Here is a 20,392-nt window from a genome sequence, read left to right as displayed (position 1 = left end):
TGCTCCCCTAATTGTTGATCGGTTTCTTCAGTTTAACCTTGGGGTGTGATCGTTTATAGCCATGTTGTCGCCATGATTGTTTCAACTTGCAACACCTGCATTGTTCATTTAGTTTCCTGTCCTTGATATTTTCGTTCAGTCTTATGAAATATACTGTTCTAAGATACAAAAGTTTTAACGGTTACGTTTGTGACTGATGTTATTCAGTGACAAGTATTGTATATGTATTGAACGTTTCATAAATAAACACCAGCACCCTCGTTAAATCCGCTGTCTTTTAATTTGTAACAGTGTATCCATGCTCATCAATTAATTCCTAAATATTCACACGGACATGTGACAAGACGGATGACTCCATCATTCCAGTAGTATACACTTACATACAATATACAGACATGTAGTCACACACACACACACACACACACACACACTCTCTCTCTCTCTCTCTCTCTCTCTCTCTCTCTCTCTCACACACACACACACACGCAGTCATACAGTGGGACAACGTGCACTCATTCACTTAAACACAGGTCAATGCTCATGATATCAATCACCGGATTATCTGGTTCAGACTCCATTAGAGACCGACCTCATATGGCTGAGTGCATCATGAAACGGCAAACACACATGCTGACTCACACACATAAATACACGCGCTCACACAGACACTCACACACACGTTAAATAATGAGTTACTTAACAAATTGTCTGAACATACAGACAAAATTAATGATTGGTTACTTACGCAGATCTGTGCAGACAAGATTCGAGAGACAAACACAAGGGAATTGATCGGATAACTATGCATATATACTCTTCAAAAAAAGTAAGGGAACTTCATTTTTAATTTACGATTGAAAAATTTCATTTACGATTGAAAAAAGGGAGATATATCGGAGTCAATCAACGTTGATATGATAAAAATGAATATCTTGAGAGTGCCTCATTACTTGGACTTCCATATGGCCATACTTGTTTGTACATTAATCGTTCTTGAAAGGTGATTGGTGTATGATGTGAAATTTGCATGTGTTCGATTTTCATTTTCAAACCAAAAAAACCCCGGCGAGAAACAATCACTAACAACGGTGTGATGCAAGATGATTGTTAAAATTCTTTTCTACAGTGATTTATCGACCATCTTGAAAACCGTCAAAATCAAGAATGAAACACACACACACACACGTGTATGGGGCTACTGCGTTGAGCACGTGCGTCCCACGGGCTGTGTTTAGGGGTGATTATAAAAGGAAATGGTGGTGCGTTCATAAGATGTTTGTCTTTGAAACGTTTGTTTGTATATATTGCTGTCTCCCTGATGAGACAACCCCTACCATACTTTTATCTAGGACGGGTCAACTTTAGGTCACACTGCCCTCGTCGTGTTGACCCAGGAATAACGTCTTCATTAACAAGAGGCCGCTTTTGAGATCTTTCCCATATGTGCCATAGCACATCATCGTTGAATGTCGTAACCTATCCATCCTTTACCAAGCTCCCAAGTAGATAACGGCCAACCCCAACTACATCGACGACATTTAGCCATCTACAAAATAGCATTGAAGAATTTATTGGAATCGGTTATCAGCACGACCCTTTGACAACCCGAAGTCATGGTTTCAAGATGGACATACATCACGCTGACGATGTTGCTGTGTGTGGAGTTAGGGGAGTCACGGACGTTTCGAGCCGCAGTTCTTGAACACGCCTTGCACCTTCCTAACAGGACCTTTGTCGTATCCAGACAACAAGCGTTGGCTTATGTTGAACCTAATTTGGCCGAATTCGAGCGTCAAGCCGCAATCGCCCGAACACAGGTAGGACACTTCGAGCTAACTTGATCTACAGTAAACTTCGTCTATAACGAACACGCTTGTAACCGAACTGACGGATGTAACGAACTGACTGATATAACGAACTGACGGACATAACGAAGTGACGGATATAACGAACGACGGATATAACGAAATGACTGTTTTAGCAAACTGACGGATATAACGAACTATATTTGGTCCCGGCTATTTGTTGTGTGTTTTAGTGTAAATACATATAACGAACTACGGTTATCACGAACTAAGTGAGTAAGTGAGTTTAGTTTTACGCCGCACTCAGCAATATTCCAGCTATATGACGGTGGTCTGTAAATAATTAAGTCTGGACCAGACAATCCAGTGATCAACAGCATGAGCATCGATCTGCGCAATTGGGAACCGATGACATGTGTCAACCAAGTCAGCGAGCCTGACCACCCGATCCCGTTAGTCGCCTTTTACGACAAGCATAGTCGCCTTTTGTGGCAAGCATGGGTTGCTGAAGACCTATTCTACCCCGGATCTTCACGGGTCTCACGAACTAAGTTATAACCATTCGTTATAACAGTAGTTTATTGTGTAAAGTTATAAACTATTACTTGTATCTAGAACAGACACGCAGCGCTGGTGGTAATCCCTCTCTGTGGTCTACTGGGAAAAGGGGGAAGGTCGTACGATCACCACGACGTCACACCAAACCACGGTAAAAGATCGCACTTATTGTTTCCCTGCCTGGGGTCGGTGTGACGAGCGATCACTTTAACCACTGGGCTACCCCACCGGCCAAAGTAGGAAAGATGACTTGTAGTTTGTTTTAGTTGGTTTGTTGTTTAACGCCGCACGCCGCACGTAAATAATTGAGTCTGGACCAGACAATCCAGTGATCAACAGCATGAGCATCGATCTACGCAACTGGGACACGATGACATGTATCAACCAAGTCAGCGAGCCTGACCAAATGATCCCGTCAATCGCCTCTTACTACATGAGTAGACAAGCATGGGTTGTTGAAGACCAATTCTAACCCTCATCGTCATGGGTAGACAAGCATGGGTTGTTGAAGACCAATTCTAACCCTCATCGTCATGGGTAGACAAGCATGGGTTGTTGAAGACCAATTCTAACCCTCATCGTCATGGGTAGACAAGCATCGGTTGTTGAAGACCAATTCTAACCCTCATCGTCATGGGTAGACAAGCATGGGTTGTTGAAGACCAATTCTAACCCTCATCGTCATGGGTAGACAAGCATGGGTTGTTGAAGACCAATTCTAACCCTCATCGTCATGGGTAGACAAGCATGGGTTGTTGAAGACCAATTCTAACCCTCATCGTCATGGGTAGACAAGCATGGGTTGTTGAAGACCAATTCTAACCCTGATCTTCATGGGTAGACAAGCATCGGTTGTTGAATGGCGGTGAAATCTTCAGATGCGGTCACCGGGTGCGGAGATAACACATGTAGATCTCACAATAACCACCAAACAGGCAGAACTAAAGGCCATACCATATTAATGTCAGTCCCAGTCATGTAGCTGCATAAATGGAGGGAGCAATTGGGTCAAAACGCGGTTCCGATACTGTATTTCCTTGACAAGCAGTTGTAGCGTTTATGACATCCGTAAGCCATGATAAATCATGGAGTTACGAGAGGTCGTAACGTTACGAACGCGTGGAGCGGGACCCAGTGTCTTACATGTACAACTGTTGCAATAGATTGTCCAGCACAACAAGAAACATAAAATAATAATTAGCGCTCATCCCCCACCCCCACCCCCGAATAATTATTACCACTGATATTGTTGATATGATATCGTACAATAATCATTAAATGCACTGTATACAGATCAGCCAACAAAACAAAACCAACAAAAACAAAACAACAACCCAACCCCCACCCACACCCAACCCCCACCCACACACCCTTCCCCAAAAAAAAGAAAGAAACCCCCCCAAAAAACAACAACAAACAAACAAGAAAACAAAAGAAACAAACAACAGCAATAACAACAAAACAACACATGTTGTACTTGAACGTGCAATTGGCATGCTCCATGCTGGCCAGTCTACTGTGGCTGCTGTACGTGTCGTGAGATGTAGGACAATTGACATCCTGAGAACAAACGGATACGACATCCGATTCCCCCAGGTCAGGACGGCAACGCGTGACGTCACATGCCGAGGACAGTCAATTTCGGCTAAGTCATTTGCGTAATCGGTTTACGACCGAACGTCAACCAGTAACACACACATTGTTTAGGGGTCTCTTACCTGCCAAGAGCAGTACGAAACCGCTTGTACACTACTGCCTAAAAGTTCATTGCCCTTACACGCGTGTGCAACACGTGACGTAACCCGTGTGAGTCGCGTTGCTAGCTCATGTGTGTACGCTGCCCATCTTCGTGCCCGACGTCCTCATATTAGGCCGATTCTGACACAGGTAAACCGTTAAGAACGTCTACGCAGGACACTATTGCACCTTCGGGTGGTTAGATATCCTGCAAAAGCAGGTTTTGACGTCACGGAGTGGCCATCGAGATCACCTGACCTCAATTAGGTATGGGATGCTCTTGGACGAAGTCTTCGTGCCTTGAGACGCCAACCCTAGAATGTTCCATACCCATGCCATGCCGCAGGGTGCTTAATGCCGTGTTCACGGGTGTTAGGCAGTCAATGGTACAACGTTGCTTTGCTGTTGTGAATGCCAGAGGGGGCATTAGCGATACTGAACAATCTCCAGTACAGATGACTAGTGACCCCGATCGTGCTACGATTAACATTGGAGGGTGCACCAAACGCACCTTAATGCCTAGTCCTGTTTTCGTGTGTACGTAAGTCCATAAACCAGATTTAGCAACACACGTTGTTCCCGGTGGTTATGTTTGGGACAAAAAGTACACAATTCAGTGTCAGTTTTTGTATAGCATACATCCCAGGACAGATTGACTCGACTGAAATGAATTTGCTTAACCTACCCGTGAAGATCCGGCTTAGAATTGATCTTCAGAAACCCATGCTTGTCGTAAGAGGCGACTAACGGGATCGGGTGGTCAGGCTCGCTGACTTGGTTGGCACATGTCATCGTATCCAAATAGCGCAGATCGATGTTGATGATGTTGATCACTGGATTATCTGATCCAGACTCGATTATTTACTGACCACTCCCATGTAGCTGGAATATTGCTGAATGCGGCGTAAAACTAAACTCACTCACTCATCAAGACAGGACGCCCTAACTTTAGTTTATAATATATTCGCTATAAGTGTTGGCCCCGACTGTCATGATCAGACACAGATACGAAGGTAAACAGGAATATGCTAATGAAGCACGTGTTCCCCGTATGGAATACTCCTATGGTATATTTACATTTTTGACGAATCAGTGTTTGTGTAACTTGAGAAACCATTACTCTGTCGGTCGGTTGAGGTTAAATCTCCTATATACTTTCAGCATATTTACCAGTGATATCGGTAAACAAGATATTATAGCGTCACTGTAAGACAACACACTGTCCTTCCCCAACCCGCCTAGTACATACTTGCATGATCTTTAAATTGACAAACCTTGTGAGCATGAGGCTGTGTGATAACTCGCTGCGCCTAACAGGCCGAATGAGTTGAATACTCCCCAGGGGGTTGAGATGGTTAAAAGAATGCCAGAAAAAAAGACCTCCGTCGATCAAGGGAACGCTCAAGCGCCTGGACCATGTACTAGCTACGTGGATATGTGCGCTATGTAAATATCCTATCATCATCAAATACACCAAATGACCGTTGTACAGTCTTCCAGCATGATAGTCAATGGTAGTGGTGTTTCAAAAACCCAAAGACAAATATATTGAGATTTCAGTGACAAGTCATCAAAAAGGCCATTGTAAAACTTGTTTCAGGGCATGTTAACTCAGCGGTCGGGTTGTAATGAAAAACACAAAGACACATTTTATCAGAATTGGGTGAAGTCATCAAAAAGACAACTGTAAAACCTATTTCATGGCATGTAAACTCAGCGGGCGGGGTGTACTGAAATCCACAAGTAACGCACATTTTCTTTGCATTCAGTAAGAAGTCGGCCAAGAGGCCAAAATTTGTTTCAGGGTATGCAAGTTCAGTGGGTATGGGGTGTTGAGATATCAGTGCCCTATCATACCCAAAATGTTAAAGAGAAGTGTTCGACCTAGGTGTTTGTGAAATCAGCCATTTGTGCCATCATTCTAAATGTTGGTACACAGGTTAGTGCGTAGGGAATAGCCTCTGCAAAAAACTATGTATCATGACCAGATTGCCTTTTCGTATTGGTGCCGGGTTTGGCAAGATCCGGGTTAGAATCGGTCTCCAGCAACCCCTGCTTGACTTTTCCCGTGAAGATGCGGGTTAGAACTGGTCTTCAGCAACCGATACTTGTTTACCCGTGTAGATCAGGGTTAGAATTGGTCTTCAGAGTCGTCAGACTCGCTCACCTGGTTGACATACGTCATAGTGTCCCAGTTGCGAAGGTCGATGCTCATAATATTAATCTCTGGATTGTCTTTCTCGGATATGATTATTTACCGACCGCCGTTATATATCTCAATCTGGTATATATTGCTGAGTTCGGCGTTACGTAAACAAACAAACAAACAAACAAACAAGTTCCCTTGCGTCAGCGATGTACATTTTCAAAAGCATGTTTTATACATTGGAGCATACTATAATTGTCAGTCTTCGCCTCGGAGTGATTCCAAATATAAGCATATCATAAACAAAAACATTTATATGTAAACAAAACCTGCAAGTAATCATCCTTTACTACACACTCATACATGGGTACATATTTTGTATTTACTTGCCGCTAACGAGTTCCTGTGTGTCACAGACATGTGTCTCTGAATCACTATCAAATAGTTATGATACTAGACTTTTGAGAAATGTAAGCGTACCTGCCCCGCCACTTGTCACAAACACATGCAAACAGTATGTCAAATGTTCAGCTGAAAAAAAACCCAAACACGACTGATATATCAATTTTGCAAATGGCCTCCACGTCTTCCATAAGTTTATTGACAAATATATTGAGCCTCGAATGTGGTAACGCGACCAATGCAAACAGATTTTATGGAGTTGCATGACGCGATGGAACTGTAAAATAATCCCACGATGGTCAACATTACGCTCATACTGTATGCCGTCGACCAACAAGCTGTGTGTATACAGTCTAAAGGTTACAGGCTTAATCTCGCCGGCTGAAAGGGGGCATTGCATTGTTTGATAAAGCTATTTTCAAAAGTACATTACTGTACTTTTGTGAAAACGGTGACACACTAATTGATTGTTATGGCAAAACGTTTAATAAGAAACTCAAGATATGTTCAATTGTTTCTTAAATAATGTCTATATCCTATTTAAAGATATCAATAATGTTTTAAGATATCGGTAAATATTTGAAGATATCTTATACTAATTTCTGACTGACTGACTGACTGAGTTTGGTTTTACGCCGCTTTTAGCAATATTCCAGCAACATCACGGCGGGGGACACCAGAAATGGGCTTCACACATTGTACCCATGTGGGGATTCGAACCCGGGTCTTCGGCGTGACGAGCCAACGCTTTAACCACTATTCTACCCCACCGCCCCTACTAATTTCTGATATCAAAATAGAATGACTGATATCTTAAAATGTTTTGAGACATCAAAAATATATTCGTGATAATATTTCTAAAATGTAAAAATATCAAATATGAAATAATTTATGCATATCCACAAATGCAATACAGATATCTTCAATTCAGTTAGGGGCAGCTTCAATTCTGGCCGTTACTGATAACGAAGTCAAATTAAAGATATTATTAAATACGTTTGAAGATATTTTCAAATCAATGATTGATATACATGTTAATATAAGTAACAGGAAAGAACAGCAAAACTTAACTCAATTCGAGATGTCTTAATTCATTTCAAGATATCTTCAATTCAGTTCAATTCAATTGAAGATATGTGTATTTAATTGCAAGATATCAGGAACTGAATTACAGATATTAAAAACATGAATTTGTACATATTTTTAAATCCTATTCTGATATCATTAAACCATATCAGCAATTCTTTTCAAGATATCATGAATGTCCTTCAGTAGATCCTTAATTCATTAATTAATTCATGAATCGTATTGCAGATACCTTTAACTATCACTGTTTTAATTCATTTTAACATATCATCATTCTGTTCAAGATATCTTCAGTTGAATTCTAGACATCTCTGTTATCATTCACGTCATCTTTAAAACAATTTAAGATACCAGGAATTTCGGAATAAATGTGAAAAAGGCTTGCCGACTGCAGCAAATATCGAATCAATAAATTGAGTACTTCATTATTTTCATCTTAGCAGGATATTACCATTAAATACTGATTAAGACCTACAGGAAGCAGTTACTTTTATAATTTGGCACCAGACGTGTTAAGTGAACCTAAATGAAAACAAAAATGAGAATAATTTTTTTTTTTACAATGCATAACACGTAATTATGATAAAACAACAACCGTTCAGTAAACTACATTATAACGAACACTTTTACAACGAAATGGTGGATAAACCGAACTGTTTTGTCCCTGCCACTTGCATATTTTAGTCGAAACACTTGTGACGAACTACGATTATAATGAACTAAAATTAACGCTCCCTTTGAGTTCGTTCTAAACGTATATATATGCTTCATCAATCAGTTATAAACAACTTTTAAGATGGTTTGTTGTCACCTCGACAGTGCAGCCAGAAAAGGAAGATTTCAGGCTTGGGGGCCCCACGCTCCCGCTTGCCCTTGTCATGTCACAGCATAGCCTCCGGGGTTAGCTGAAAAACTGTTGCTATGGAACCCATGGTACCAGTGCCTTGAGCCCCCCCAACCCTATCAGATAACTGGTAAACGGCAGGATATTTGGTTACTTGTGCAAGGGGCTGGGACAAAATATCCAACCTTTACACATATATATACTTCATCAATCAGTTAGAAACAGCTGCTTTCATGTTACAATAAGGCCACGTTTCTGTGTAGATACTTACACCGTAGTCATAACGACGTATTGCCATAAGGAATCGTTATAATCTGAACATTTACCAGATTCTATTCGTTGCAGAATGTTGATATTCTGGTCACTCCAGAGGATGGAATCTACGGCATGGGTTACAAGAGGACAACACTGAGGCCTTATCTGGAAACCATTCCTGACCCAAAGCAGGTGACATGGAACCCGTGCACGGCCTCCGCAGACATACCCAACGTTGACGTCCAACGACGTCTCAGCTGCCTCGCACGTGACAATGCCCTCTACCTGGTAGCAAACTACGGCGATATCCAACCCTGCTCCGTCCGGAACGACTCCAACTGCCCCTCTGATGGTCACTACCAACACAACACAAACATTGTGTTCGACCCTAACGGTACACTCATTGCTAGGTACCACAAAAAGCACCTTTTTTTCGAATACCAATTTGACGAACCATCTGAAGCCAAAAATATCGTGTTTGAAACGCCGTTTGGCAAATTTGGCGTGTTCACCTGCTTTGATATTATGTTCGAGAAGCCAGCTGTTTCCCTCATTGACGACCTCGGCGTTGGCAACATCGTGTTCCCCACAGCGTGGATGGATGCTCTACCTTTCTTAGCTGCAGTGGAGTTCCATTCAGCCTTCGCCATGGGGATGGGTGTGAACTTCCTGGCCGCAAACATCCATCGGCCCGAGTATAGGTTTCACGGCAGCGGCATTTACACACCAGACGGCGCTGCGGTATACTATTACAACGACACTGTCGGCTCTGGAGGTGGAAAACTCCTAATTGCGGACATTGAGGTTCTGGATAAACCTACACGTCGCCTTGCCAACGATCAAACCAAACCAGATTCGAGGATGCTCAGCGTGGACCAGTTTGAATTTAAGTCCTACGCTTTCAATGATTTGTTTAACTTTGTTTCCCTTCGAGATTCTCACGCTGACGAAATCAAGGTTTGCCATAACGCTCTCTGTTGCCACGCTAAGTACACGGCCAACATCCATGAAGGTGACAGGTATGCACTTGGCGCATTTGATGGCCTACACACATACGAGGGGCAATATTACCTTCAAATATGCACAATGCTTAAATGTGCCAATTCGTCTTATTCAAGCTGCGGCTCACCAACATTAGATGCCAGGTCCATCTTCTCCAACATTAACATATGGGGCACATTCAACACACCCTACCTCTTCCCGGAAGTGCTGATGTCAGACAGCGGAAGTCTCGCCCTTGCGCAGACGCAGTTGAGCTTCAAGAACGGCACTCTCGACACCAAGAATCCCTTGGATCTCTCGCTGTTGTCTGCAACGGTGTTCGGTCGGAAATACAGCTGGGACGACGGCAACGTCTACTACATGCCGTCTGGTAGCTACAGCCACGACAGCTGTCTCCTGGCCCTCCTCTTGTGCCTCTTGTGCCTTTTGTGAAGGTGATCTTTAGCAAATATCATCTGTAAGCCCGGACGTTTTTTAAATGGTAGCTACGCCTCTGTAATCAAAAACTGAACCACTTTCTTCGACAACAAGTGTGGTTAGACTTACATGTATAGTATACATATACTGAGAGAAACAAATAAAGGAACACAGGAAAATTTCAGTGTTCCTTTAATATTTTCCAGTTTTCCTCACCAGTTTTGAACAGCGCTGTGGGCGAAAATCTGAGAATAAATAAAGGAACACTACCACGAAATGGTGTTCCCTTATTTTTTTTCATCAGTATATTTAAGAGCATTTACAAGACACCAGTCTGAATATGCAACATTTACACCAACCTAGAATTCTTTTATTTGTAATATAATTTCTGCATGTAAAAAGATTACTTCGTGTGCCCAATAGAAGTTGATTCTGAATTAGTGAGTGAGTGAGTGAGTGAGTTTAGTTTTACGCCGCACTCAGCAATATCCCAGCTATATTGCGGCGGTCTGTAAATAATCGAGTCTGGACCAGACAATCCAGTGATCAACAGCATGAGCATCGATCTGCGCAATTGGGAACTGATGACATGTGTCAACCAAGTCAGCGAAACTGACCACCCGATCCCGTTAGTCGCCTCTTACGACAAGCATAGTCGCCTTTTATGGCAAGCACATGGGTTGCTGAAGACCTATTCTACCCCGGATCTTCACGGGTCTGATTCTGAATTAAAACTAGCATGTCAGATGTGTGTGCGTTGTCTTCAGTGTTCACAATGACAAATGGTCTGAAAAGTCTGGTTCCTGCAGAGCTCATTTAGTTCAAATGTGTATGATTTGATGACATGACTCCCCAAAATGTACTTACAATTAGATATTAGTGAGCCAATATGTTCATGCTTTATATCCTGTAGTATCTTACAACCCTCGGGTCTTCATAAGCCAGTCACGTGATGAAGATAACCTGAAACATGTCGTCTGCTATATTCTCGTCTGCCATTTGGACACAATTAGTACAGTTAATGGGATACAAACGGCCGTTGAGTCGAACTTACGGTTGTGTAGAACCTCGGATAACTCGAAGTATTTACGTAGGTTCTTTCAACTTCCACACGTTTGATTGTAATTGCAGTTGAATTGGATTTTATGTTTTAATACAGACGAGAGTGCGTAAACTGGGTTGAAAACAACCAGGAAATATTATTTCCTGTCGTAAATGGTCATTTTAGTGATTTCCCTGTGCTTCATACGTCAACTTCGATGACGTCTGCCCACTGTTGCTATGTCCGTCTATGCCTGACGGTTAGACACACATAAACTGTAGCCGGGATGACTTGTAATTTTATATGTTGTATAACTAAACGTTTTAATTACTCTTTTAGGTGTTAGTGATCTCGCAGACGATTTATTCTGTTTTAAATGAGTGAGTATGGTTTTACACTGCTTAAAGAAATATTCCAGCAATATTGCAGCGAGTGACATCAGAAATGTTCTGTTTTCACAATGATGCAATTAGTTGATATTCCCGCTGTCGCACGCGTTTGTGTTTCATTCATAGTTTCTTCATATGGCTCCTATTTGTTTGGTACTATTTCACCTTCACCTCACTCATACAAGAACAAAAGACAACACAGTCAGTCATCTCTTTAATCATATTTAATGTAGCACTTAAACACCAGCAGGATCCTGGCATCACAAAACTTCATCTTTGTTCTCGACTTTGATTCAGATGGTTCTCTAGAATAGAACAAAGAAAGATGATGATAGATTTAAGTCCACTTGGCTATATCTTGGGGGAACTCGTGTCCACCATGCAACCTTTCAATACACGTATCAGCTCGTCTATTATTTTAAATTACGCTGTTTAGTTCCATCCAGTTACAGATTTACGTCAATAGTGTTTTGCTTTCACACAGTTCTCTCTGGTCCTGGGCCGTGTTCCTCAAAGCGATCGTAGCGCTATGACTGTCGTAAGTCTATGTTAAAGTATGGGAGTTACGATCATTTTAGGGTTACGACTGTCGTAAGTCTATGTTAAAGTATGGGAGTTACGATCACCTTAGCGCTACGACTGTCGTAAGTCTATGTTAAAGTATGGGAGTTACGATCATCTTAGGGTTACGATCGCTTTGAGGAACGGGGCCCTGACCCTGAAACAAATATACCTACTGCAGCTTAATCAACTCTACAATATGCCAAGTCTAGATTACCGCAGTAGTTTCTATTAATATACAATGTAACTTAAAATCATGATGAGGCTGAATTCAACAACACCCATGGACGGTCTGTCAGGCTTTCACAGAAGTGTTTGAATGGAGTAAAAATTCTGGGCCACGTTTCACAAAGCTCTCGTAAGCCTAAGATCTCGCAACTTTTCTCGTAGCATTCGTACTTCCTATGTTAGCGTATAGGTGCGAATGCTACGAGAAAGGTTACGAGATCTTAGGCTTACGAGAGCTTTGTGAAACGGGGCCCTGTTCTGTTAAGTGTTAGGCCGAATTCTGGTTCTTCATAGTTATGTTAAAGCTGTTTCTGCAATAGTAGTATTATTGCCAGAAACAATATCATAAAACAAAGAACCTCCCTTTACTTGTGTATCAGAAATAACAGTACACACACACACAAACTAAATCATTAGATGTGCTAGATCACAAATGGAGAAGTCAGCGGTCACTTCATGTCTTGGCAAGCCCCGGTGTACTGGTGATTAATGACAAGGAAACCTCTACCAGTCCCTCTTCATGCCTTGGGAGAGTTACAAATGTCACAACATATTGATAAGAATTTCATCCAGAAAATATGAGACCGTAAGCAATAAATATTATGTGTTTTCTTAAACAGTTTTCTGCGAATTCACCAATAATCAGAGCAGAGGACATCACCACTGGGCTTTGTATGTTTGTTTGGTCTGGTTTAATGCCACACTCAGTGTTTGCCCTTAACCCTGAAAACATGCAGGCTCTTAGGACCCAGAACCATAACAAGTTGTGGGTCGTGATCAGAATGTGTAGGCCCTGTATTTTAATATGGAAATAATACTCTTAGTTACAGGGGATGAAAAAGTTGTCGGCCATAACGACCTGCAGAAAACAAAAGCTGTGGGTCCGAGTGGTTTTCGGTCAGCTTTGGGCCTAAGGACTGACATTAATGTCGAACGTTGCACACTGAGCAGTATTCCAGCAATATGGCGGCAGTCTGAAAATAACTGAGTCTGGACCACACAATCCAGTGATCACCATCATGAGCATCGATCTACACAATTGGGAACTGATTACACGTGTCAACCAAGTCAGCAGGTCTGACAACTCGCTCCTGTTAGTCAACTCTTAGGGCAAGCATGTGTTGCTAAAGATCAATTCCAACCCAGATCAGCACTGTAGGCTTCCTATGAGTAAAAGCTGTAACCTTTAAGCTAAGTATATCCCCTGTTTGATGGACGACTGCATCAAGTCAAGAAAGGACAGACTGAGTTTAGTTTTACGTCGCTTTTAGCTATATTCCCGCAATAATACGGCGGGGACACCAGCAATGGGCTTAACATATTGTGCCCATGTGGGGAATGGAACCCGGGTCTTCGGCGTGACGAGCCAACGCTCCAGGCTACTAGGCTACCCCACCGCCCCAGTCAAGAAAGGAGGCAAACACACTTGGTTTTTTCTTGATTTTGGTACACAAGGACAACAAAATGATGCATGGCAGACAATTTGGTGGTAAGGCTGTCGATATAATATGTCATGTTTTTATTACATCAGTGGATTTTCAGGGGGTCATTGAGTAAGCATGATGGACAGGCGACAGAGGGAATGATTACGATGCTCACTCACTTCTGCAAAAATATCATAGAAACAACATGTTCTTTAAAATGTTAAGATTTCATTAATGTGAAGCATACTTAGCAAAATTTCATTCGAAACACTTTGCTTCCAACATCAACATCAAGCATGATAATTATGTAGTCAATTCATGTTGACAGATCAGTACTTTGGACATGAAGGGACCCCGAAGAGACTGAGCACTTGATATTCTACAGGTGGACTTAAGTTTGTATGGAAACTAACCTCCATTTTGCAACCCTACCTCTTTTTTCTGAGCTAAGGTATTATTTTTATACTGTCATGCAACAATGACTCTTTTGCTGTAGACAATTTCTTTTCTTTTCAACAGTCTGAAGCACTGATACTATTATCAACCATTTAAGGGGTGACTGATTGAGTTTAGTTTTACGCTGCTTTCAGCAATAGTCCAGCAATATCAGGGCGGGGGGCACCAGAAATGGGCTTCACACATTGTACCCATGTGGGGAATCGAACCCGGATATTCGGCTTAACGAGCAAACGCTTTAACCACTCAGCTACCCCTTCGCCCCTTTTAAGGGATGACTTATTACTTATCAAATACACTCTCCATCCAGCCATTATCAAACCCTCGGTCCTAATTTATGAAGCTACCTTCGTAAATCAAAAACACTATACAAGCATAAATGTTTATAGAACTGCATTTCCTGAATTTTCACAGCTAATGTCCTGAAGCTACAACACTAATCTGGCATCGTCTAGATCCAATACATCATGGCTGATGTTGCAGGAATTGATCCGGACAAGGAATGGACACCAGTATGAATGTCCCTGATAAACAGGAATGATGCACACGATGAGAAAACAGTCATAAATAATAGTCACATTGTAAATCGAATGGCTTCTTCATTCTGCAGACCTAGCTACATCACTCTTCCACACACACCCTACATGATATACAGCACTTAAGCACAGCCATTTCCCAGGGTAGACATCTCATGGCCTTGCTATAGAGAAACTTGATCTGCCAGTCAGTCAGAACCCAACATGGCACACCATAGTTTCATCACTGTCCAAGTCGTCCATAGACAATGGTTTGTTTATGACTTGTCAGTCCCCTTCATTGCACGTGTTGCAAACTTCCTGTCTTCACTACAACCAGGTTGGGGGATTTAGTTATCCTACAAAGATTATGCACTATTTCTCCTTGTTCAATGCTTGAATGAATTCTTCTAATCTATCTTGGATTTTTCGAATTTTTTCTGAAACAAATTGAACGAAATTAAATAACGGTATTATTATAATTTTATTTATTGTAAAACTATAGGATGTCTAATTATTTGGTGTTGAAAGCATCTCTCTGGGTGTTTGAAGCAGTACTCACTGAGTTCCTCGGCCAGCAGAACCCGTCTCCCTGTGAGGAGTTTCTCCAGCCGCTCCTTGTCCTCCCCGAGATCTTCCAGCGTGTCCTTGATGATCCGTTCTAGCCGCCGAGGTGAACACACAGAGAGGTGAACACACGGACACAGGTGAACACACAGACACAGGTGAACACACAGACACAGGGGAACACACAGACACAGGTGAACGCACAGACACAGGTGAACATACACAGACCCAGGTGAACACAGACACAGGTGAACACACAGACACAGGTGAACACACAGACACAGGTGAACACACAGACAGGTGAACACACAGACACAGGTGAACACACAGACACAGGTGAACACACAGACACAGGTGAACACACAGACACAGGTGAACACACAGACAGGTGAACACACAGACACAGGTGAACACACAGACACAGGTGAACACACAGACACAGGTGAACACACAGACACAGGGGAACACACAGACACAGGTGAACACACAGACAGGTGAACACACAGACACAGGTGAACACACAGACACAGGTGAACACACAGACAGGTGAACACACAGACACAGGGGAACACACAGACACAGGTGAACGCACAGACACAGGTGAACACACAGACACAGGTGAACACACAGACACAGGTGAACACACAGACAGGTGAACACACAGACACAGGTGAACACACAGACACAGGTGAACACACAGACACAGGTGAACACACAGACACAGGTGAACACACAGACAGGTGAACACACAGACACAGGTGAACACACAGACACAGGTGAACACAGACAGGTGAACACACAGACACAGGTGAACACACAGACACAGGTGAACACACAGACAGGTGAACACACAGACACAGGTGAACACACAGACACAGGTGAACGCACAGACACAGGTGAACACACAGACACAGGTGAACACACAGACACAGGTGAACACACAGACACAGGTGAACACACAGACACAGGGGAACACACAGACACATGTGAACACACAGACACCGGTGAACACACAGAGGTAAACACACAGACACAGGTGAACACACAGACACAGGTGAACACACAGACACAGGTGAACACACAGAGGTGAAAACACAGACACAGGTGAACACACAGAGAGGTGATCACACAGGCACAGGTGAACACACAGACACAGGTGAACACACAGAGAGGTGATCACACAGGCACAGGTGAACACACGTTTGTGAACACAGACACAGGTGAACACAGGTTTGTGAACACAGACACAGGTGAAAACACAGACACAGGTGAAAACACAGACACAGGTGAACACACAGACACAGGTGAACACACAGACACAGGTAAACACACAGAGAGGTGAACACACAGACACAGGTGAAGAGAGAGAGAAAGGTTGAGAGAGAGGGAGAGAGAGAGGGGGAGAGAGGGAGAGAGAGAGGGAGAGAGAGGGAGAGAGAGAGAGAGAGAGAGTATGTTTTGGCACACCCTTTGGCTGACATTTCCGAGTTTATTTCTTTCCTAATGAGAGACTGTTTATACTTTTGGCCCCAATTCAGATACTTTCTTTAGGCGAATGCTATTCTATTTCTTGATTATATCTTAATAAATATTAATGAATGGTATACACGTGAGTCTGTTTTCCTTCCTTCCTTGGATCTACTAGCAAGGTGACAGCAACACAGCGGGAGAGGCAGCTGAAGCAAGTCTGGTTTTAAGATATCTTGAAGTTGTTGTAGACAGTTAACTAACTGACACGTGAAGATATTCAGTGGTCATTTGCTGTATCCCGCTGTGCTGCTGTCTTCTAGCCGAGTGTTTTACAAGTTGTCTGATGACAAACACGAAGTCTATACCCGTGTGTAGCTACGGATACAAAGCTGATGCGGGTAGACTGGATATTTTATGATCGCTTCACTTACTTTGTACACGTACACGTGAATGGTCGAGAGTGGTCTCCCTTCCCTCTTTGCGTCTCATTCGTCACCACTCGCCCCTTTCCGTAACCTCCAAGAAGGCTCGTCACCCACACGATACTTGTTATGTGCGAAAATACGACAAACCAATCAGAACGCGCGTAAATGAGCGCGGTGCTTTGATAAAAATAATCCCGAATACTTAAATCGTTTAAGGCATTATGTCATTGTTTAAAAAAATATGAAAAATATATATCGTCATATTGAAAGTACAAATAACGTAGCTAAAAGGATTTTGCTGCCTATTATGAAGTTTTTAATAAGAATCATGCTATTGACGTTGAGAGATTCAAATACACGCACGTGCGTTTGTTGACATAACGGCTCTCATTGGTCCAGCTAAGTGTATTTATGATGATCTTGCGGGCTTGTTATGGAGATTGTACGTGCGCTTCGACCAGTTTTAGGAAATGTAATTATAATCGCTACGAGTTTCAAAACAATAATATCGTATTTGTATGTAATTATCAACCTTAATCTTTAACATTGGGTTTATATTTCATAGCTCTGGGGATATTTTAGTTTGAGTGTTTTTTTGGTCATTCATATTTTATTTCAGCTAATCCATTTGAAATTCCACCAAGGGTGTGACAGCAAGGTTACATGAATGTTCTGTCTGAGGAATATTTTAAAGTCATTTTTTGAGTATCTGCTTTTGGATTTAATGTAGCTGAATTTTTGTGTGTGTATATTCAATAAAACAATTCCTATTTGTGATGATTAAACCCTATTAAGAAAACTAACATAATTGGAAATATAAGGTGAACCGCTGGTCAAAATTACATTAGAATATGTCTTTGCGTCTGTGTTAAATAACCGTGACATTGTCTTTAGATATATTTATACATATTCTTAGGCAGAAAGAGGGATTGCGCTCCTGGTCTAGTGCTCATTTTGAATCCAGTTGATACACGTAGCAACTGGTGCCTTGTATGATACTGGGACAGTTGTGGCACTCATTACCTCCTAGACAGTGAATGAGTGAGTGAGTGAGTGAGACAGTGAGTGAGTGGGCATGGTTGGCTCTTAGCAATAGTTCCCCCATGTCGCGGCGGGGGGACACAACGAGCGGATTTTCTTAGGTTTTATTCATCACATATCATCCAGTACATAAACTGGGTACAGAAGGAGCACGTTACTTCCATGTCGACCTTGGAAATTAAAAGCGTGTAACTGTATATTGGACGGAACATAGTAATGATAAAATGTGGTGTTACTAGAGTAATTTAATTATTACACGGCCAACCTATAACCTTGTTAGACTCTTTAGAACGGAAGGTTCAATCAAAGAGAGGGTTTTAATCTTGCCTGTTGTTTTGGCCACGGCCTTTGTCTATGTAACACGTCTTGGCCAGATGGTAGATCGGGTTCACTGACCAAATACCTGTACGGACCACCAGTGCTGAATGTCAGGTGGATCATTACAAGCGACTGCCGGTTAACGCCTACTTTGCCTCACTATTACACGCCCGGGACCTTGCCTTGGCATTTAGATGAGCGGGGATATAGCTGGAATTGTGCAGATACATGTACATATTTCTTTATTGAATCGTGCACACAATAAAGATACTGACATCGCAAACAGGTTAATTAGCTTGTATCTGTCATTTTGAGGGGGAATGTCTCACAGCCAGCTTCGTCTCGACCTATGCACAAAGGGAGAGCACTCTTGTCAGCTTATTGGCGCAAGTTTATCGGCGAGGGGTTCGGCACAAACTGTCTCCCGCTTGCAAATATCTGTGGTCACGTTCAGCACAAGTAATCGTGTTTAAAAAGACAGCACTAAATAATGCAAAGACATGGTCAGTTATAATCACGGGGTGGATGTACATTATAAGACACAAATAACACCCAATCGCAGCCGCCAGATGATTCATTCTGCACTGAAACTTACACCCACACCCACACCCACACCCACACCCACACCCACCATAACTGCTGCTTGAGCGACTCATTCTCATTTGCTGTCGTATAGCAGCTTAAACGTACACCACCAGCTACACACCAGCAGGCGGACGGCCCCCCATGTCAGATGAACGGCCAGGAACGACATGCCTTTACCAGTTTGACAGTGGATACTCGGGGTCAAAACAAACACAACCGGCCCTTCTTTTTATCACCCACGGAAACCATGACAACGGCCGTCAAAGCAGGATCTGCTTCCCTTTGTTTGGTCGTTTGCTTTTTGGCCGGCAGTTAAAGCCTTTCTTCCGATGTTCATCACAACAAATGGTCCTTCCATGGAATCTAATCGTTTTGGTACTAATCTTAACACGTCTTTAGACAGTGAAAGCTATGTTTTAGACAACCAACAGTTACGGGTGTGTGGTGAACTAGGGTATATCCGGCATTTGAATACATAGACAACGGTGTTAACCCCCCAAAGCGTCAGGTGTTTGGCCCCATGGCATGCAGCTGTAGCTGGCTGCTTGACGTTGCCGGAAATGTTCGATGACGCCTCGTTCTGACTTCGTTTCCATATAGTTACCGTTGCCGTTGCCAACGTCCCCCCTCTGTTTTTAACAGAATCGCTACTGCACTTACTAGCTATCGCTCTGCATTTCGTTGACTACAGCATCGTTTCGAGGTCTTCTACTGACAAGATGTTTACTAGGCTGCATATTCAAGGTATTTAAGAAGACGATTATTGTATTCTAAGGTGTTTAGAGTATCTATAAGCATTGAAATTGACCGTATTTAACTGCCGTATCGATGGAGATGACACTGGCCGCCATTTGCAATTTGTGAACATTTACAAATATGAATCTTTTGAATGTCTTTTCCTGTCGATAAAATGAGTGTCGTCCGTATTTATATACAACAGACGGTGTTTTTAAATTACTACAGATCTTTTTTTGCCATATATAAGGCGTAACTTTGGTTTATTTTTTTAAAACGTATTTTCGAAATATACGGCCTATAATGACATTACTGTAAGATGGATTGTATATCAAAACAACGATTACATGCCCATTTAAATTCCTCTAACGCATTGTCGCGGCC

At 42.4% G+C, this 20,392-nt stretch overlaps 1 protein-coding gene and 2 long non-coding RNA genes across 3 annotated transcripts; 1 reads left to right on the top strand and 2 right to left on the bottom strand.

Moving 5' to 3' along the window:
* The first annotated feature begins 1,420 nt into the window (after positions 1-1,420).
* LOC124279646 (pantetheinase-like) lies at positions 1,421-10,267 on the top strand. The gene is made up of 2 exons (XM_046715482.1): positions 1,421-1,817; positions 8,924-10,267. The coding sequence occupies exons 1-2, from the start codon at positions 1,614-1,616 to the stop codon at positions 10,265-10,267; spliced, it is 1,548 nt and encodes a 515-aa protein (XP_046571438.1). The 5' UTR covers positions 1,421-1,613.
* Positions 10,268-11,884: 1,617 nt separating this feature from the next.
* LOC124279658 lies at positions 11,885-13,785 on the bottom strand. Its single transcript, XR_006899434.1, has 2 exons — positions 12,390-13,785; positions 11,885-12,173 (listed from the first exon to the last, which is right to left on the bottom strand). It is a non-coding gene; the product is annotated as an uncharacterized LOC124279658 (long non-coding RNA).
* A 177-nt stretch (positions 13,786-13,962) lies between these two features.
* Positions 13,963-15,540, bottom strand: LOC124279659. Its single transcript, XR_006899435.1, has 2 exons — positions 15,430-15,540; positions 13,963-15,307 (listed from the first exon to the last, which is right to left on the bottom strand). It is a non-coding gene; the product is annotated as an uncharacterized LOC124279659 (long non-coding RNA).
* Positions 15,541-20,392: the final 4,852 nt, after the last annotated feature.

Source organism: Haliotis rubra, unplaced genomic scaffold, assembly GCF_003918875.1.
Source record: "Haliotis rubra isolate DU_JTF1 unplaced genomic scaffold, ASM391887v1 Scf254, whole genome shotgun sequence".
Classification (NCBI taxonomy): domain Eukaryota; kingdom Metazoa; phylum Mollusca; class Gastropoda; order Lepetellida; family Haliotidae; genus Haliotis; species Haliotis rubra.
The sequence above is the reverse complement of the archived record's forward strand: the minus strand, read 5'-3'. Positions and strand labels throughout refer to the sequence as shown.